Below are 22367 nucleotides of genomic sequence, written 5' to 3'. Positions count from 1 at the left end.
GAATAATATAGTTGTATGTGGGAGCAACAGAGCTCAGGGGTTTGAATTTAATTTACTCTCTTTGAGGTTTTAAGTATGTATCCATTTTTTTCTGCAATAAAATCTAATAAGAAAAACAAAAGCCAACGAGTCTAAATTTAACTTCAAGTATTATTATTTCCTGTTATAGTTAACAAGTCCACCAACTCACTACCAGATTTTTTTGCTACCATAATTTGAGAAGAATTAACAAACATTTTCAGTATGACACAGCATGAGGCAGGCTTTTATGGTCAAATCATACTTTATTTGGGATAATCAATTGAATTGCCATAAACAACACATTAAATGTGACATCATTTAACAAAGCCTTAAAAATATGTAAAGTCAATGTACCACTTACCTTAATTCTGTCCTCTTCCCGCTGCCAGTGATGGACGAAGAGCAAAGCCAATAGGTTTAGTCTATACGACATCTATTGACATTGTCGATGATTTAAGCCATGTTGCTGCAAAACATAGCTTAAAGTTAAAAAAAAGCACTAAGACACCTCCAGTGTTGACCGTGTCATAGCGCTTTTATTTTCTTTAAGCCATGTTGTACAGCAACCAGCACTGCTGTGCAACATTTCTTTTAAAAAAATGACAAATACACAAAATGTTGTTTTAAAATGCACTACATTTTCCTTAAAGGAAAGCGGGACCTGAAAATGTGCACAATCTTTTTTTACGATTAAGCAGTAGACGTGTGGGCCACTACTCACTCAAAGTGTTTTTCTTAACATTCACAAAGAGGTCCCTCGGAAACATTGAACATATTAATACATGTCTATTTGGGCTTGCTACATACATAAAAATAATTTGGCCATTGCAAAGGATCTGATTTAGCAAACTGGAGCATTTGCAAGTGCAAATCAGCTTAGTACACCTTGTCCTTGGTTCCGAATTTGACCACTTTCGAATACCAGTATTTCTGTGGGCATTTCTGCTTTGAAGTTTCATGTAAGGCCCACCAAAATATATTTTCCTCAGCTTTTCATATATTGCTATGATGCAGGAACAACGTTTTCCTCATTATGAGTAGGTCTTTCTTCCATGAGGGGTATTAGTATGCAAACTGTAAACTAATTAACTACTTTAATCTTGTCAATAATTGCTGTTCTCCTTTACAGTACTATTAGCCTTCGTATTCCTATAAATTAGCTTTCACATTATGAACAAAATTTCCAAAAAAGATAATAGGATTCTCAAATTATTCAGAGGATAAATTGCACACTACAGAGTCCAAATTCCTATGATTTACTAAGTTTGGAGTTTTGAAGAACCATGAATTTGTTGTGGCTAAATATAAATCCTCATCAATTAGCTTCCAACCTAACCAGGGTTTTTCATGAAGTTTGTGTGTGTACTATATCAAACAGCATGAACGCTCATGTTTGCAGATACTTTGAATCTCTTTATATCATAAATATGTTGTAGCAAATGATCATCTCATCTAGTGGGGAGCAGGAAGAGTGTCTTAAAAAAGTTATGTGTCCAAATTATCCCCATTTATTTTGATTTTAAAATGACTGATCTAAGGACGAAGTGGTTAGTCAATACCATTTTTCCTCTGTTTTAAGTTTTCTTATTTTCAGCTACCATTCAATAATATTACTCACCTCTTCTTGCTCCTTGTAGCTAACTCTTATGGCAACATAATTTTATATTTCAAATTAATTTCAGTCTCCTACTATCAGAAGATCTAAATGCATCTCATTCAGCCTGATGGATTTTATTTGCTGCTTGGGTGATTATTAGGTCTTTATCATGAACAAGACTATATGATGTATATATAATTTAAAGAGGAGCAATTTATGTGTCTCTATAGCATTAGGGAATAGCATACGCAGTCTCATATACAGTTGTCATATACAGTCTCATACCCAATAAGAACTTTCCTTGTGTGTCCATTTTCTCATATTTCCAGACAAAATCTGTACTCACTGTAAGAGCAAGCCCTCCCATGCAGTGTCCTCTATTAGATGTTAATATTGCCCAAACTATTTCATGCTAAGAGTCCCATAAGAGGCCATCAGTCTGCTAAGACTCTCATAAACCAAAGATGGCTGTATGCTACGAATTTCTCTTCCTGGCACATTAGACAGGCCAACCACATTCCAACTACAACAAAGCGAGTTGTTAGCTGAAAAAACCTACCATTATCTCTACTCACCAGGGCCCTGATTCACAAAGAACCTCCGCACTTGGAGCGGAGGATTCACACTTGTCGCAGGATCTCTGCACCTGTGGCAGGATCTCTGCAATGGGAAACTGCAGTGCAGAGATCCCGCGATAAGTGCTGAGAGCCCGCCATGGCTGCGGAGTCTTCGCCCCGAATGCGGAGGCTCTTTGGGAATCAGGGCATATGTTTTCACCCAAGATTGATGGTAGCTAATATCATGCAGCTGCCACCTCTCTGAGCTCTCTACGTTCACCATTGATGTTGGGATAAATATTTGCCATTCTTTTGCCTTTACAAATCTGAACAATTAAATGGCAGGACATTTGAACTAGTGCTCTAAGATCCAGCCATATACGTCCCGAGTCGAGAGTTGTAACATAAGGCATTGCATCTATGCCCATGTTTCTTTGGTAATCAATGATCTCAATTATGAGTTTTATAACAGCTTCGGAGAAAAAGCCAAACCTGGACACTGGGAGCATATACGTATTATCTGAGATTAGGAGGCGTTCACATTTCATAACACAAGATAACATGATACTAGAAGAAGGGACTGCATGAAATATATCTAGTAACTATGATCTCTTTAGCATAACTCAATGAAGATTGATTCTATCAGTAAATTGAGTTCAGACTTACAACTCTGAGGAGCAATCCTAGCATCCAGGGCTGTTGTATATAGCCCTGGAGGTGTTATTTTGTATGAATATGTACGTTGGTGGTTGGATTTAAGTGGCTTTGCTGGAAGGTATTTTCAGTTTTGCAATTTGTGTTTGTGGTTAGCTTCAAAATATGTCCCCCTTCCCCTTTGGGTCTGCGAACATGAACTTTAGCTTGATCAATATATGTTTTTTATTTGGTGCATATTATAATTTTCCCCTTACCATTCTCAAGGGATTCCGGAACACTGAACCTCAATCATTTAGGAGATGAAGAGATTTGAAGCACATATAACCATAGAAGTATTCAGCTTCTCTTGAGGACATAACAAACTCAAGCCATAGAAAAACTGATTGACCATAAACAATTTATTTTGTGGAAAGGCATCTTCAGCAGTTTGGTTAAGAAATGTGCCAGTAGCATAGCTATGTATGGAGGACTCCTGAAAGTCTACACACAGTTTCACTAAGCACTCCACACTCAGCACACTATCACATATCCCAGATGTAGTTAACAGTCAACAATCCTCATAATGATGTCAAGAAAACTTAGGTGAGTGTCTTCCATACCAGACAGCTATCTGTGTTTTCATGATCATGTGTTAATTTGACAGTGTTTCTGAATGCTTCACCCTGCTCAGCGGCCAAAAATTGTGCTGTGGCTTCCAATGGTTTTCCAAATTATCTATTTATTGATAAATAATCAACTGCTGTGTAGATGGCAGAGGGTGAATTGACAAATGTTTGCTCACCTTCTCCTGTTGATTAAAGAACAATTGGTGGACAGAATGCAGAACAATGTCATACATTCACCCCAGTACAGCGACCTGGGCCTAAATCCATTGTTTTATTGCTCCCCATGCTATTCCAGTTTGAACCCAGCCATATGCAAATCAGTCTTGACCCTGCGCCCAATGGGAACAGTCCAGCCTGAACTGCCAGGCCAGATCCTGCCTGGACTGGAAACAAGCATCCTAGGACCAGTTTCTGGGTTTCACCCATCATCAGCCACGATAGCTTGACTCCAGTGGCATGGAGAGCACAGGACATACATTTGGGCACACCCGTGCCACTCGGGTTGACAAATGCAAAAAGGACAATTGATGGAAAGAATGCAGAACAATATTATACATTTACCCCAGTACAGAGATCTGGGCCTAAATCCATCGTTTTATTGCTCCCCATGCCATTCCAGTTTGAACCCAGCCATATGCAAATCAGTCTTAACCCTGCGCCCAATGGGAACAGTCCAGCCTAAAGTGCCAGGCCAGATCCTCCCTGTACTGGAAACAAGCATCCTAAGACCGGTTGCAGGGTTTCATCACTCATAAGCCAGGATAGCTTGACTCCAGTGGCATGTAGAGCATGGGACCCACGTCTAGGCACACCCATCCCACTCGGGGTGACAAATGCAAAAAGAAAAATTGATGGACACTTTTCTGGGATATAATGTAGTGTCCGGCCACACCATTTCTCTGCCCAAACTGATTTTCATGGCCTCCTCTACCATTTACTACACATTCTTAATGTTCCCTTTTGTAAAAATTGCATTCTGGCCCATTGATTACACTTCATCCGGCCTGAGCCGGAAAGTACAACTCAAGTCGGAGAGTATGGCCCGGTGTGGAGAGTACGGCCCGGGTGTGGAGAGTACGGCCCAGGTGCGGAGAATACGGTCCAACTGCGGACGTAAAGATACGACTCGTAAATGACCTCTGTGAATACCAAAAGTCGTAAATGACTTCTGTGAATACCAAAAGTCATAGTTAGACTTATGTCTCAGATTACCTTTGTGAATCGGTCCCATAATGTTTAGAGCCAAAAGCCAGTCATATTGGCTTTGGTGGCTTCTGGCTGGAGATGAAAACAAAAATTAGAGAATAGAATCTATAATTATAAAATCAGAGCTAACCTCATAACATAATAGTAATTTCTCAACGTATTCATGTTGGTTACAAGTTAAGGGTAATTGAAGGAACCTCACCCTGCACATAGGAAATGTTATTGATCACTAAATAAAAGTCCATCCTGAGAGTAGTTGCACAAAAAGTTTTTGAGAGAAATGTCATCAATTCCAAACAAGAAAAAGTTCAAAAGCACTTTCTAATATACATGGATAGTCATGGAATTTCTGGCCTCCAGGTTCAAGCCACTTGAATGTCTGAAAGGCATTAAATGGTGCAATGTTAAAATATAACTGGGATACTTAAGCTTTCCCCCTAGCCACCGGAAATACACTCAACTACCTAAGTGAAAGAGAACCTAAATATAGCTGCCTAGACTTAAGGAGGTAATATTTATTAGCAGTGGTAATTTAAAATACCAGAGGGTAGTCACTTAGCAGGAAGACATTCTGAATGTTGTGATTGCACTGGCTTCAGCAAATAGCGACACAAACGAGTGAAATAGCAAACCCCTGTGGAGTAAATGTGAGGAGAGGTTCAAATATTAGTACATGATAATGGATCTGAAGAGAAAACCCAAAGAGAGATGAGATAAGAAAGGAAGGAAATAAAGAAGGGTGGTAAAATAGGAGGAGAAAAAGAGGAGGGGCTAGGGGAGGAAGTAACAAAAAGTAATATTGGCAAGAATCAGCTCCATTGTACCGGAGCGAGCAACTAGTCGTGTGGAAAGGTCTGAATCAAAGTCTTGGCCTACTTTCTCTATGCAAAAACAAATAAATAAATGAAGTAAATAAGCAACAAATGTTTTCAGGAAAGGAATGAAGAAGCAAAGGATGAGTTGACCTACTGGGATTAGATTTTAAGAAAAAAGGGTATTACATAACTTCTCAAGCAAACTTTACTTCCTCAGGCCCAGCTGCAGTGAAAATAATATGATAAAGTACATATGGATGGCAAGCAAACAAACTTACCTCTTGCTGATAGTGGTGTCTGAACTCTAGGACTTTGCATGTGCCGCCCAGAACTGCTTGTAGGCCTTGCACATGCATTTTCCACCATTACACTTTGTACGAGGGCTTCATCTGCGTATTCACTTAAGCTACTGTGTGGTCTCCACTGTTTACCTTCTGAAAAGGAAGACATACATTATGAAATGGTTGAGCTACATCCGGAATGAAGGACAGCATGCTATTTATCATTTATCATTTTGGGGTACAAGCCTTTCTTGTACCCCAAAATACAAATTTGGGACATGCTGTAAGATTGTAAGTTTATGATGTACAATACCACTGGGAGGCATTACCTGTTCTGTCTCCAGCTATAGATAAGTACGTGGTTGTAATAATATAGTGTATGATACCCAATCTAGAATATCTCATTTTGGTTTGTGTAATTCCTGTAACCCATTAAGGGGGCAAGGTTACTGGGGTTGAACACCACTACTTGATATTTTAATATATTGACTGTACGAGGACATTGATGATATGTATAATAATCACTCTGACGCTGCTATATTGTACATGTATGTGTTAGTGTGTATCAGCCAGATGAAGGGGACTTTGGACATGAAAGCACATTAGAGAACAGGAGTCGCCAACATATAAATGGCAGCCTCAACAAGGAAGTAGTGGAAGTCCACAATTATAATAGTGATCATATTTTGTAATGTGCTGATCATGGGAACTGTAATACCAACTTCAAATTTCAAAGCATTAGTGATAAAAGGAGTTACTAAAACGCGATTTAGTCAAGCTACGAGAGGTTTAGGTGGCCCTGTTGGGATTCAAACATGCAAATTAATGTCACACACAGATACCAACAATTGCCATTACCTGAACTCACAAAGTCATCCTGCCAGCTATACATGAATTGGGAACATGTAAGCTCGGTTTAGGAGTACAGAAGTCATTGTGGGTGAACTATTTGCAAGGTAGGATCAAAGGCACCCATCTTGGGGATCATTTAAATGGTCACTAAGCTGACCTAAAATACAACACAATGCACAAGCCACGATAAACAATGCAAGCATAAGTCCCCTTGATGTACTGCTCACAAACTGACAGGTTTTGTTACGGGTGAAATTTAAAAAGACATTATTGATGAGCTCACTGCTGAAGGCAGAGAAGAAAAATAGGCCACCTATTAACGCCAATGTTTTCATATCACATGGGTTTGAAATTGGTTAGGCAGTGCATATTTTGCCATCTGTTTCCATGCAGCTTGGCCTCAAGACCCATAGATGTCTCACACAAGAGATAGCCAGATAGCAAAGCATAAATTATATTATGAGACTAAGACCAGAAAATGTAACCTTGTGTCAATTCTTCAATTACACATTCCCCTCCTATACAACTGGTGGATAGCAGAAATTAAATTATAGAGCTAAATAATTGCATGCCCATATGCAAGTTTCAATGTACAATTCATTTGGCTCTCCCATTAGAGGCCTTGCTCTGATCTAAAAACTATTAGAACATTGAAATGTTGGGAGTTCCATTAAAACAATGGGGTGCTCCGGGCTTCTAATGGCCGGTAGAAGCCTGAAGCTCCAGCATTCCAATGTTTGTTCACAGCTGTTGCTGTGATCAAAAGACCTCATGGAGCACAAGGGGATTTTAAACCCCTCGGGCTCCATGAGGCCTTTGTTTTGCAAATTAGAACATTCTGCCATCTAGGGCCGGAATGTTCTAATTGCTCTAGAGCCCTCCGTAGCGGGCTCTACCGGTCATTAAAGTTCCACTCCCATGTCAAAGGCACGAGCCGAACTCTGGAGCGGGACTTTAATGGCCGGTTGAGCCCACTATGGCAGGCTCTAAGGCTATAATGGAAAATGACTGCTTAGCTCAGGTAGAACACATCTCATCGACTCTAGAAGTAGAACATCAGTTTACAGTAGAAATTAAATTGGTGCAGATTATATCGAGTCTCATTTTGCATAGTTGGAGGTACAGGTGCAGAAAAATAAACTTGGTCTTTCATGACTACTTCTGGCTAGTGTCAATTGACTTCCTAAGTCCACCCCACTCTGCACCCTGTTTTCTCAGAGAACACAGGAGAAATTCCATTCAGGGGATAACCAGGCAATCAGAGATTACTGGGCCTCAATTGTGTCAATGGGGCCTTTACCTCTGGGGATTCAGACTCTCAAACTTGCAACCAAGTCAGTGGCTGCTCCTCCACTAAGGCGGAGGAGCATCGCCACACTGCCTTGAAGCATGAAAAGAAAGGAAAAAATTAAATGATAATAACGTATTGTTATTATCATTTTATTTTGTCCTCCTGCTGCAGCAGTTTAGCGTTAGTGGGCAGGGCCGGGCTGCAGAGCAGGGGAGTAGTGGTAGAACCCATAATCCTCCTATATGCACAATGTCTGTTTTGCCGGCCCTCTCGAGCCGCCCAAAACAATCAGGCGCATTTTTCCTGTTCTCCATGCAGGCTGCATTACAGCCGCTCTACCGCTCCAGCCCCTGGCTGAGTGCCGTATCATGGCGCTCAGACCAATGACAACGCTGCATTTCAGCATTGTGATTGGTCAGAGGAGCCTATGTGCTGGGTGCTTTCTGTTCCTGGAGTCCGACGCAGGAGAGCAGGAGCAGAGATGCGGGACCCGGCGGCAAGGTAAGTGTTTTTTTTTTTTTAATTGAGACCCGCACACATCCGTTCCTCGCCCGTCTCGCCACTCGCAAGCTGTGCCGGCCGCCACTGAACCAAGTATTCCTTTCCCCTAGCACAGCATTATTTTTCTTCTGTGCATATAAGCAGTGGCGTAACGAAAGTTGAAGGGGCCCCCCTGCAAGGTACACAGAGGGGCCCCGCTCTGGATTTAATCCGGAGCTCTCTGGCGTGAGTACAGTGCTGAGGGGGCCCCCTGCAGCTCAGGGCCCCCCCCCCCGCACTGCAGGGGATGCAAGGGCCTGTGTTACCCCCCTGCATATCAGAGTGACAATGACTGACAGGAGATGCTGCAGACTTAAAGTCAAGTCTCATAATGATGTACAAGCAAGGCATTGTTATCCTTGTTGTCACTGTCCCCAAACTGTCCATGCCTCTCCACTTCATGCTCAAGTGCTTTGAGCAATGGCCACTAGGAAGAGTGCCTTTATGTAGAATAGCTTTTGGACCTTTAAAGATCCAATCCCAGAAGTAATTATCTTTTCCATTCCAGACTTTAGAAATTTGGGGAATCCATGGGTTCTCCTCTGAGCTCGGTCTGTAAGAAATTTTAAGAAGACACTTGAAACTCCTACTTTCATTAGCACTAGCATGAATAAGTTGGAAGGCTTCTTCCTGTCTCCTGGAACAGCTTACAAAGCAGAGACGCTACTCCAGATTCTGGCATTCTTCTTCTTCCTACTCCAGGTGTGTGTATGTGGCAATAGAAGGGCAAGCCTCAAGGAACCCGGAGTAGGGTGTTGAGAGAAGAGGACATGAATCTTCCTCTTAAGACTTACATACTCCATTTCACCAAGAAGGGATAAACACGGTTAGGACTGTTTTCTTCACAAAAGCAGAAACATGGCAGATGTGTTTTTGGAGAATGGCAGAGAAGACCACGCATGAAGAAGTCTCTTGTACTCCGGCCAACAGGATGACACACTTGAAGCTGTCCTAACACACTGTGGCAACACCAGAGCCAATAGGCAAATGCCAACAGCTATGCTCATATCAGTCAAGCATTTGTGGCTACCAAGCCTGTCAATAACAGACTTCAGCGGATGCTCAATCAATTGGCTTTTGTCTTCTACATTATTGACATCATTTGTGGTGTCTGAATGGTGAGGTACTTTGTGTTTTTATGAAGTCTCTTGTTGATTAATCTCACGTTTCTCCGTGGCTTCCAGCTCACTCAACAAACTCCTGATCTTCAGAATGCAAAATCTATTCAAGCTGGGTTTTTTCTTAAAACGTTTGCTTTTCTTTATATTTGAATTACACATTGCTCCATGATGTACATCCTAATTATTACTTTCCAGTAAGGTGCTTTCTTCACTGGTGAATTATGTTTATTTGACTTTACAAGTTTGGGCATTCCATGCTCCATTTCAAATGAATTGGAATGCACCTTCTATATATACTGAATCCACACTGCCCTTGGAAAAGACTTGTTTTTAACTCCATGCACAGGCGACTTAAAATAGCTGGCTACAAACATTGCCTATGAACATTTTAACGGTGGACACTAGTGGCTCTCGAAAAGAGAAAAAAGAGCTACGGAGAGAGAGCGATGGTGAGCCATTATTTGATGTGTGTATGTTTCCTTGGCTATAAGTGAGTGAAAAATGACCAATGAAAATATATAAAAATGATCCGTGAGATTAAGATTTTTATTTACAGCTGTGCTACAGTTGGACCTTATCGGGTGAAATGTATAATGTTTCTCTTCATTTTCCATCGTTTATGTCAATTTTGCTTGTAATGCGCACACACACTTCAGAACTAAATAGCTTGTAGGTGCAGAGGCAAGATGGAATGCAAATAAATTAAGATGATACATGCCAACCGGGACATTCTGGCATACAGTGAGGAATGGAACAGCCTGCTTAGCGTGCAGGGCAGGAAAGAATACATAAACGGAGGAGGAGAATAAAAACTATTTACAAAGTTACCACTGCTGTCTTCAGCAGACCAAGTGATTGCAATGTTCAACACTCCGTCCATCATTTCCTTTGGTTTTTGCTTTGTTCGCCATAAGTTGGCAGGGTATGCTCAGACGTGAGTCCCTTGCTCACTTTGCCACTAGCAAGCCTGGCTGAAGACGGCTGAAATGCCAGAAACCGGTCCTAGGAAGCTTGTTTCCGGTCCAGGGAAGACATGGCTTGGCAGTTCGGGCTGGACTGTTCCCATGAGGCACAGGGTCAGACTGATTTGCATATGGCCATGTCTGAACTGGGGTGGCAGAGTGGGCTAAAGAACGGTGATGGATTAAACCCAGATCCGTTGACTGGGGGTGAGTGATTGCAATGTTCAACACTCCGTCCATCATTTCCTTTGGTTTTTGCTTTGTTCGCCATATGTTGGCAGGGTATGCTCAGACGTGAGTTCCTTGCTCACTTTGCCACTAGATTCAAGCAAGCCTGGCTGAAGACGGCTGAAATGCCAGAAACCGGTCCTAGGAAGCTTGTTTCCGGTCCAGGGAAGACATGGCTTGGCAGTTCAGGCTGGACTGTTCCCATAAGGCACAGGGTCAGACTGATTTGCATATGGCCATGTCTGAACTGGGGTGGCAGAGTGGGCTAAAGAACGGTGATGGATTAAACCCAGATCAGTTGACTGGGGGTGAGTGATTGCAATGTTCAACACTCCGTCCATCATTTCCTTTGGTTTTTGCTTTGTTCGCCATAAGTTGGCAGGGTATGCTCAGACGTGAGTCCCTTGCTCACTTTGCCACTGGATTCAAGCATGCCTGGCTAAGGACGGCTGAAATGCCAGAAACTGGTCCTAGGAAGCTTGTTTCCGGTCCAGGGAAGACATGGCTTGGCAGTTCGGGCTGGACTGTTCCCATGAGGCACAGGTTCAGACTGATTTGCATATGGCCATGTCTGAACTGGGGTGGCAGAGTGGGCTAAAGAACGGTGATGGATTAAACCCAGATCAGTTGACTGGGGGTGAGTGATTGCAATGTTCAACACTCCGTCCATCATTTCCTTTGGTTCAGCAGACCAAGGCCAACTTTCTCATAAAACAAACATTTATTTTACTTTTTGGCAGGCTACAGTGTGTGTAAGTGAAAAGGTACATTTGACTCTGTTAACACTGCTGCTGCTTAACAGGTAGAACATGTTTTCTGCAACTGTTGCCCATTTGCGATGGCATATCTTTTTATAATCATCAACTGCTTACGTATTCTATTGGTAAGAGCCTTTTTTTGCTACGTTGTTTCTTCGGGACAAATAACCTTTCCTTTCTACTAACGATGTTCTTTAGAGCACCATGTTTTCTTTTTCGTGAAGAATGAGGGGCTTGGAGCAAGCTGCATATTTCCATAAGCTGTTCTCATCCTCCTCTTGGTTGAAGTACTGTTTCCGCCAGCCACTCTCAAATGATAATCAGAGGAGGGGAGGTTGAAATATGGCCATGAGCATGGAATGTTTCTCCCTGTTGGCTGCCACATTTACAAGAGAACAGCAGGGCATTCAAGGAATAAACAGAGTGTGGGGGGCAGAAACTATGGGAGTTAAACAAGCATTTGCAATGCAATCAGTCTCGCCTTCAGGACATTATATGCATTTAGCTATGCAGCACATTAGCCTGGGTGCTAAAACATCTACTATTCTTTAACATGGAGGGAAAATAAGTAGCAAACTGCGTGACACGCCAGGTATGGGAACACATGGAGCAAAATATTGCCTTTCAGTGGGAAATGGTATGATCCAAAGCTCTGTTTTTAATATAAAATCAGGGCATATCACTGAAAATACAAGATTTGAAAAACATATTAATGTCTAAGGGTGCTCAAGGAAGACAATATCTGTGGAGTGGAATCTAGAGAATGCTAAAGTGATGCTGGTATTTTACTAGATTTAAATAGAGGCAGTTGCCAGAAAAATAAAAACAAGGAGAGTCCCCAAGCAATTCTGGTATTTTACTGACCTGTGCTGGTCGTTTTCTATTAAGAGAGTTAAATAGAGGCAGTTGAACAGAAAAAAAGTTCCTAAGCAGAAGCAGACAAGTGCTAGGGCTGATCTCCAGAGCCCACAAAGTACATACACATATAAGTATATACTAAAGTATATACAAGAGATCTCGAATGCTCGACCTAAAAAGGAAGAATTGATAGCACAGCATCTGCTTTCCTTCCTCCTTTTGACTCTGAGTGACGGTGGTAGTAGTAAAATGATCCTGCTAGAAAAAACATGTGAACCTAGTGCAAACCTAGCAACTGAGCATTCAACAAATCCAGGCGGCGATCTTTGGGTTGGGGGCTGGAGGAGGGGTGGGGTGACTTACAGTGGTAAGGCATGCTTGGTGTTGGAGTGCAAGTTTTGTGAAATGTGTAGAAGGAATGAGGGGTATGTTTGTGGCAGGGCAGACACCCTCTACTTATGCTTGAGTATGCCACCTATTTATAAGGTGCTATTTAAGGAGCAGGCACCAGAGCTCTTTTCTTATATACACCTGAATAGACAAACACCACATATAGCACCCATGGTCCAGTCTCAAACACCACCGATGAGGTAAAAAGCAATGTAGCGCTTTGACACCTTTGGGTTTTAGTACGTTCTATACGTTTTATCCTATCCTATCCTATGCATAAAGCAGATTTTTCAAAAGGAAAAATACTCATCATTTCTCAGACTACATTTCTGAAACATGCATTAGGCACCAAAGGTGGACGATCAGATATATAATCTATGAGCTCATAGTCATCCTTTGCAGCCTTCCAGAGCTTGCCAACACCTGTGATTTGCTAACCCTGGATCTCTGCTTAGGAACAGGTATGATGGGAGCAATGGAGACCAATTGCTGACATAAATGCAACACTTTAAAAGAATATCCCCTTCAGTGACATTAAGCTGTGCCATAAATTGCACTGCTGAGTCCAAAGCTGGCATCCTCCAAAGCCCACTCAATAAACCCCTCTTTTCATACAGAAGGAACAAAACCATTCGAAATCACCTTGTAAAAACCTATAGAGAACCTAGTAAGAGTGTACAAACCAACATCCAAGATGGAACAATATTGAAAGGAAATTTTCCGTGTAGTTATTGTACACACTGTAAACTGATCATCAAGGAACAAAAAGTAGTACTAAATGGAATAACACATTGGATCAATGAAATGGTCAATTGCCGAACTAAAAATGTAGTATACCTCCTTGTATGTCCCTGTCAGAAGGGATACATAGGCGAAACGAGCAGAGAGATGAGACTTCGCCTAACAGAACATAGATCAGCCATAAGAAATGGCAAAAAGAATGCGCCATTGGTTGATCATTGGCAAGAAATGAGACACAAGGAAGATGATCTAAAATGGTTTATTCTTGAAAAGATGAGAATTTCAGAAAGAGGTGGAGACATTGACAAAAAAAGAAAGCAAAGGGAACAATTCTACATGTCTAAATTTAAAACGTACTATCAGGGTTTAAATAACAGAGAGGAATGGGAAAGAATCATTAGATAACACTGGTTATCCAGAGTACATACCGTATACACTATCTGTGACAAAATAGCATTAACTACAACTGTCTAACTTATAGATTATTCACGAATTTATATAGAGCCAGGATCAACAGTAACAGTATAGTTAGAGTAAAACTTACACGACCTGTGGAGATTAATAGGCACTATTGGTGTTTATGAACACAGGAGTCTCTGTAGACCATGTCCACGAAATCTATTAACCAATGATTGATAGATGTACATTTTCCGCGTGGAATATCAAAGTCGAACATCATTGTTTTACGAATATGATAAACTGATACAGTCAAGAAAGAGCACCCCTGTAGGGGGATAATATGATGAGATAAAGTAGTTTAAACAAAGAACTGAGGGCACAAATATCTAAACCACAGTACTTTCCCTGGTTCCTCTGTGTTGTTACTTAGAAATAAATAAAGTATGCGTTATTCAAAGTATAATGAAAAATACTACCAAAATGGCCGCCACGTATACAAATGTACGTAAGCAACTGACTGTAGGATGATAATATCAGATATAAAGTAGTTCAAACAAAGAACTGAGGGCACAAATATCTAAACCACAGTACTTTCCCTGGTTCCTCTGTGTTGTCACTTTTAAATAAATAAAGTACGCGCTATTCAAAGTATAATGAAAAAGACTACTAAAATGGCCGCCACGTAGACAAACGTACGTAAGCAACAAACGTAAGGTATAAATAAAGAGGAAATGACGTTGCTTTTTATGAAAACACCATCTGGAAACCCCCGTGAGACGTTAGGCAGCGCGGTATAACGAGGTAAGAATATGTCGGACTGGCCGTGTTCCATAATGGCAGCGTATGTTTTTTTAACAACGCAATACTTAGCAGTTCAAAATTTAGAAACCTATTTTGTTAATAATTAGTAACAGTATTATATATAAGATCTTTGTAGGTTGTCATGCTAGTCTCGACAATTTAGAAAGGGCGTGCTGAGCTAAATGAAAGTATACCCATAAGATACGGGGAATCTAACACGTGGTCCTCTCACGTAAAAACCAGCATTGGAGGACCCCGCACTAATATTAGAGTTAAACTCCGAATAGGGCACACGGAAAAGGGGTAGGGCAGAACTGTGCCTGTCAGTGGTTTTGTCGTGGTGTGCTGAACTTAAAGAAGAATGTAGAAAGCACATCGGGGTTAGTAAAATCTATGGTAATGATAGAATAGCTGCGGTGTGTCCTCACACGCAGTCGAGTGAAATAAAGTGCTTAATCAACTGTTTTGAATATTCAAAACATTAAGGTCACATAATCTGAGAGCACGTATTTTCGTTTCTAACCTTAGGTACTGGCCTGAGCTTGAATTTAATTGAAAGCCAAGAACCACAGTGATTGCGACACACAAAGTGAAATAAACGCAACACATTGAGTTTTAATGAAGAGCGATTAATTAAAACCCAACTAAAGTTCAAATGGTGAGTTCCATTAAGAGTCTTGGTCTTAAAATATTGCTCAATCAATACACAGAGGGGATTAATATCTATAATTTCTGTATTTTAACATAGCTCTTTGAACCAAGAATCAAAAGCACAAGTACAAACATGAAGATAGTATTGAGGAGTCGTCGTTATTAACTGCTTGAGCAACAACTTGGGTAAGCGTACTCCCTATTAATACAAAAAGAAACGAAATGACCACAGCTTAATAACTCGACAGTTAGTGTTAACATAGAAATTTAACTATGACTAGAATTTAGACTATATATTTGTCTTGCTGTATAGGATGCAGTGAATTGATACACTCTCCTATGGTCGTCCATGTTATTGGAGTTGAAGCCCCATTTCAGTGTAAGTATAATCACTGAATTTGATCCCAACATGGGCCTTTCCATTCAAAAAATTCTTCACACATGAGAAGAAAGTGTAATATTATACGATTGAGTATACACTGTTCATGAGACCCCCGTATATCATGCCGGTGGGATTAAAACAACCCCCCTTTTATATTCTGTGGGTGGACAACTATGCATTTTCCTCCAATGAGAGTTAAGTCATAACATAGGTCCTTTTTTCTTATTCTAAAAGTGGTTCGTAATAGAAATTTCTGTACGGGCCGTACGAGACACCTATGAATATAATATTGTGAACCAAAGATAATGAAACAGTACCATGAACACTAATTGTATCTATCCTCCTTTTTTATAGATTGTTTTTAATCGATATTGTGAGCTGTTTTAATGTGTTGGTCCTGAAGAAGGTGTTACATATTAGATATTGCACCGAAACGCGTCGACAAGAGGACACAAATTATATTGGCTGTTGTTTTTTATATTTGTAATTTTGTTATGTTCAGTTGATTTAAATGATCTATTGAGTGTTCATTTCAATTGTATGTAATTGTGATTATTATTGTTGAATATGTGTTTTTATGATTGACAATTATATGAATTCCATTGATTAATGGTGGCTGCTAAATTTATAGCAACATTGATTGTAATAATTTTAAATAAATTTGAGGTAAAAACATTTTTTTAATAAAAATTATCATACTATATACTTGCAGTGTAATGGTCTGTAGATTCTAGATCTCGGGTTCACAATATACAATATCCAAACTGACTATTGGCATATACTAAGTAAATACAAAAGGGAAGCTTCTTCTGTTAAATCCTCCAAAACTCAGACTCGAAATCTGCCCTCAAAAGCAAGGTTACCAAATATATTCCGAAGCAACTCTTGGTCATTTCACTGCAGGGTCGGGTTCCTTTTCTTTTGAATGTGTAGTTCATCTCCAGTCTTTTTCCTATTCAGTAGTGTTTGTCCCACACAGGGGAGCATTTTAGTTTCACCATATTTATTTATTGGATGAGATGTGTCCCTTCACTGTTGGCATCAGGGAATTATCTCCCATTCTGCTCTTGATGGACGTGCATGGCCCTTCCTCTTTCCATAGCTTCTTCCGCTGCACTTTTTGTCCCTATGTGTTACTTTCCATCACCTGCGCTCTATCTTTTTCACTCTGCCAGTGTCGTATGGGCCTTCCTGAATGTCTTGAGCACCCTCACACTCTCCTGTGCCACCCTGTTTCCCATGTTTCCAGGCTCCACGCTGGAGCTTGGAATCAACAAACATAGGCTCTTACTCTTTGCCAGTGCTTGTTTACTGCACAATAATTCGAAAAGGCAATAGAAGCGAGTTGGTATTTAGTTTTTTTTATTTTAGTAACATCAAAGACGGCATCATGATGCATCTAAACGGCTGCTTTGCCAGATTAATCAGTGTCTAGATATGTGACTAAAATGGTACAATAATAGACTATAGAAAATACCATTTAAAGGTCACCGCCCACCAACATTTCAGCATTCATTTATTGCACTATTCCAAGATACAGTCCTGTTGCATCCAAACACTGCATTATACGGCATCTTGAATTCAATAGAATTCAATCCTAAAATAGTTATTAATAGTAGAAATCACTATTCCAAGACACTCGATGATGCACCTTTGCCAACGCTTGTGTGGCTAACAAGTATTAGCAAAGTCAATACCAGCAAGCATCACCAAACAATTGTACAAGCATTACTAGAGCCAGCTGGGCAAGCGTGACTCATGGGCCTTGCTAGAGTAATGTTGTTGAGCCCTGGGCCCATATGCTCAGATAAAGAATGACACAGACACCACATGTGACAGTATATAACTGGCCCAGGGCATGTGCGCCTGCCCTCTTTTATTGGCAGGGTCAACTGAATGGTGACACCTGTGATGGATGGATGTGCGGTTAAAACAACCTCAGTGGAGGAGCTGCATCATTACGTGTCCAGCAGGACACTATATTCTCCTCAACAGTGTGAAGTAGGTGCATCAGGAGCGTTGTTGGAGTCCATTACGCATCTTGACAGGTGATGTTGCTTGATTCACTAGAGACAGTCTTGTTGTGAACGGAAAGACAGTCTGCAACCTGTTGAAATTTCCACTCTAATGCCCAGCTACATTCGGGAAGCCATTGGAGGAGTGGTATTAAGTCTATATTGCGCTTGTGGAGGCTCCTTGAATGGGCTGCCTCGGGCGGTATGTGGTCTGTGCTAAGGCTACATGTGTGCCACTTCTAGGGCACTGTTAGACCTCCGATGAGCCACTGCTTCATCACTAGTGCAGTCACTAGGGTAGATGTGCATGGTCAAGGCATGCTCTCACCACTGGGATTGGGATGCAGGCAGGGTAAGCAGGTAGTTGCTAGTTCATTGGTTCTTCAGAGTCATTGGTGCTTCTTGACATTTGGTCTACTGACAGTGTCGGACTCGACTGATTATTCGATGTTTCAAGGATGATGGTTGTGATGCACTTAACAGGGACTGGCATGATGGTGTTGCCAGTGTGGTGAACCTGTACGATAGGTGTGGACAATTTGCCTTCATGGTTGAATTGATTCTTTCTTGGTTCATCGAATGTCGAGTGACGGTGACCAGGTGCTTAAATTATATATTTGTGGAGGCATCTGTAACTTGTATGCTCTGAGTCACTTAGATGCTGGTGACTGTGTCTGGATGGTTGTGCTGGGAACCATACGGCACAGACTCGGTTCGCACGTGCTTGCAGCTTACTCTCGGTTTTCCCGCTGTGCTGTTGCCAGGTCATCTTTGTTTCACCTGAGTGGCTCGTTTGTGTGGAGATATGTTCTGCATCAATGACCTGAATCTACTTGAGCGTGGCTTTCAGGCCTGATAAGATTTGATCTTCCCTTCTGGGATTGGTCGGTTGTCAGGTTTCTCAGTTGAAACGGCAGGTCTCAGTTCCTTCTCTTCTTTCTTATTGGTGCCTCAATATACACCTTATTTCCAATTTGGATGATGAAGTTTTATAGTGATTGAGTGTCTTCTCCTTCTGAGTGCAGTGGTATGCACTTTCTTTGGGCACGGCTAACAGGCCCTCTCAATGGTTGAATGTCGCTGTAGTCCAGCCATCAGCCTCAAGTGTTGAGCTCTGGCTTGGTGATGATCAGGGCAATCGCTGATCCCATTCTCCTTTTCTTCTTTAGGGCTCTGAGGTGTCCAGGCATGTTTCACTTGTTCCTCTTCTGGGACCTTCTTGGGGTTCCCATTCTGAGCCACAGTGCTGCCTCCTCTGCTCTAGGTGGTGCAGGACGTACGCTTTGAGGCTTTGCTGTTGGGCTTGGAATATGACTATGTGGCACTGTGTGACTTGAGGGTATGAGTTGATGATGTGGTCCTAGTGTCTGGACCCAGTTGCGCTGTCAGGTGCTTCCATCCACCTTCGGGTCTGTCCTCGCTTTCCTTGGCCTTCCTGCTGCCTGGGGTCATGTCTACCTAGCAAACGTGGAATATCACAAAGTTATCTCTGGGGCATGTTCACTTAGTCTCTTTAATGGGTGGCGTTTGGTGGATAGCAACTCATACTCCAGATGTCTTTCTGAGATGCCTCCACTCCTTTGTTGCATGGATGCCGGTGTAGGGGCACTCTCCTCCCTTTCAGCTTCTCTATTTACCTCAGAGGTACTAGGCTTCGGGCAGAGGTTTGGCAGGCCCGCCGGGACCGTTCGATACTGTGGTGCTTCATCAGCATGACATTCATGTTGTGCCGCTGTTAGACCCGGCCCTCGTAACATAGCTAGACCTGACCCCTGCACCTCACACCAGCCCCCAAACCCACGGCCTAGCCAATCCTTCCCACCAGAACTCACACGCACCCAACCCGGACTTCCCCGTCCGTGGCCTTCCTCCCTTCGGCCACACCGGGCCCGCATGCCCACTGCATGCACCAAGATGGCCGCCCGGCCCCAGCGCGACCCTGGCCTAGAGGCGCCACTCCGGCTGGAGGACATCACGCTCCCCTTGGGATGAGAGAGGGAGGAGCAGTTTCTATCGCACCTCTGAGCTTCCCTGGGAAGGTGGGTTTCGATCGACCTGCCAGCCTCCCCGAGGGCTGGCTTCACGCCTGCTGGTTGTCTGGGACTCCTCCCGACCCGGACAATGGCAGGAAACCCTAACAAGCGACCCCCAGGTGACAAGACCCCTGCCTGCACAGACTCCGGACATCAAAGAGGAGTCGCCCTATAACAAGGGGTGCTCTGGGACTGTCCGGCAGATTCGCCTTGGAACACTCAGCCCTGCTGAGTGACTCGCGGCTCCCTGAAGATCGTAAGACCTCCGAACTTGTACCTGAGCCCTGCTGAGTGACTCGCGGCTCCCTGAAGATCGTAAGACCTCCGAACTTGTGCTTGAGCCCTGCTGAGTGACTCGCGGCTCCTCGAAGATCGTAAGACCGCCGAACTTGTATCCGAGCCCTGCTGAGTGACTCGCGGCTCCCACCGACTCTCTTGGTCCCGCCGGACCCCACGACGACAAACGTATCCCCCCAGCTCGAGGATTGTGAGCTGTGCGCCGGGTACGCTCCTGCATTTGATCCATATCCCCAAAGACTGTCCCGCTACCTCCTAACCCCCTCCAAGACTCTGTGAGCCCACGCTCTGCTTGTATATATTTGCCTGGCTGATCATAAAGATCCTACCACTTCGATCTGATAAAGGTTTGCCCTTAAGAACTCCTTGTGTGGTGTCTCTCTGTCGTGTGGTGCCGAGTGTGCGATCCTAGATACGAGGTTCCTCCCCTGAGGAGTCTCCCGCCAGTGCCCGGCTACGATACCTCGAGGGTGGGTCTCAGGGCAGTCCGGGCCCCCTCCGGGCCCCTCTGAGGCTGCCTTCTAACATTGGTGGCAAGCGACGAGATTCGGGCCCATAATCTAGAGATCGTACCGTGAACGGCTGACGCACTACCGACAAAGATGGCAGAAGGAAACGCAGTGGTTCTCATAGAAAACGACGCCAGTACCGTGTTCCAGGTGGAACAGCTGGAAGAGTACACTCACAAAGAACTAAAACAATTCTGTAAGGAACTCAGAATCGCTACCACTGGTCTCAACACCAAAGAAGGTATGCAAAAGGCACTGAAAGCTTGGGTGGATTCTGGAGCCTCCTGCCCAGAAGGAGCCCCACGACGAAGCGGGACCCTCCCAAGGAGAACGCAGCAGCAACCAGGTGCGAGGCTTCGTACCAGACGGGGGCCTATCCCCGGAGGAACTCGCAGACAGAGAAAAAAGTCGCCATCACGAGCTCGAATTAGCCAAACTCAAAATTGAGGGCGAGTTGAAATTAGCCGAGATAAAACTAGCAGTAGAACAGTTGCGAGTACAAGGAGAACTAGAAGAGAAGAAACTCCAACGAGAACACGAGGGAAGGAGACTTCAACTGGAACATGAACGCAGCCTGAAGGAAATAGAATTGAAAGCAAGAAGCGAAGAAACGCGGCCCCCGGGGAACCGGGAGGCGGCCGCCCCGACGGAGCAGAAGGTCCACATCCCCAAGGATGTGGTCAAAGAATATTACAAAAATGATGACATTCAGCAGTGGTTCCGGGCCTACGAGGTCGCCATGACCTCCCATCGGGTCCCACAGAAGGATTGGGGGGCTGGGTTATGGGGACGATTCCTGAGCGAAGGGAGAGACACCCTGCTCGACCTACCCAGCTCCATGCAAACCTCCTATGAACACATGAAAGCGGCCCTCCTCACAAGGTACGGCCTCACCCCGGAGATGTACCGCCAGCGGTTCCGGGACTGCAGGAAGATCCCGGGTACCACCTGGGTGGAATATGTGAATTTCTTCAGCCGCGCCTTCGATGGGTGGATCAAGGGCAGCAAGGTAACCACCATGGAAGAACTAACCGACCTTATGTTGTGGGAACACCTGGCGGCCAACTGCTTTGTGGAACTACGCCAGCATCTGCTCGACAGCAAGCTCACGGACCCAAGAAAGCTGGCTGTCGAGGCGGATCGCTGGACCAACACCCGGGTCTCCCGGGGCCCTGTAGGAGAGTACCCCCGAGCCAGTCAGGGACCACCCCGCCAGAGAGGGGGGGGAAACCAGGGAGGGCAGAGAGAGTCCCAGGCTAGCCCCCCGAAGTCCCAACCTCCACCTTTCCCGGCACCCCCACCAGCTGTATCCGGCCCCCCCCTTAGACGGGGGCACCGGGTAACCATCACTTGTTTCCGTTGCCAGAAGCCCGGGCATTACGCCAACGACCCTGAATGCCCCATGGCCCCACGCACCACCCAGGCAGCACTCCCTGCTAGACAGATAGCCAATGTAGCCCTGGGGGAGGAGGTTGAGGAGGCCGAGGAGTGGGAACCCGCCGCTATGGCCCTAGTATCCTTAGGAGATAGAGAGATGGTCCCTGGGAGCCTCCTGCCCTCTAACACAAAGATATATGGGCAGCTCGTAACGATCAATGGCCACCAAGTAGAAGCCCTCCGTGACACCGGGGCCAGCATCACCGGTGTCCTCAGCCGTTTGGTACACGAAGACCAGGTCCTCCCCAACGTCTTTTGCCCTGTCATTTCAGCCGACAACACAGAAAGCCTATGTAAGGTAGCCCTGGTGCCCTTTGAGTGGGGAGGGGTGGTCGGTAAACTGAAGGTTGCAGTGAGAACCTC

The 22367-nt window shown here is 43.8% G+C and overlaps 1 protein-coding gene across 1 annotated transcript in view; it reads right to left on the bottom strand.

Annotated features, from left to right (window-relative positions):
- ZBBX (zinc finger B-box domain containing) overlaps positions 1 to 22367 on the bottom strand; it is a 546096-nt gene that overhangs the window by 95630 nt on the left and 428099 nt on the right. The window contains exon 17 of the mRNA XM_085635186.1: positions 5737 to 5892. Coding sequence (XP_085491312.1) covers positions 5737 to 5892 — 156 coding nt within the window. The remainder of the gene's footprint in view (positions 1 to 5736; positions 5893 to 22367) is intronic.

The sequence above is a fragment of the Triturus cristatus genome, chromosome 11, assembly GCF_964204655.1.
Source record: "Triturus cristatus chromosome 11, aTriCri1.1, whole genome shotgun sequence".
Lineage (NCBI taxonomy): Eukaryota > Metazoa > Chordata > Amphibia > Caudata > Salamandridae > Triturus > Triturus cristatus.
This window is presented reverse-complemented; position numbering and strand designations above follow the sequence as displayed.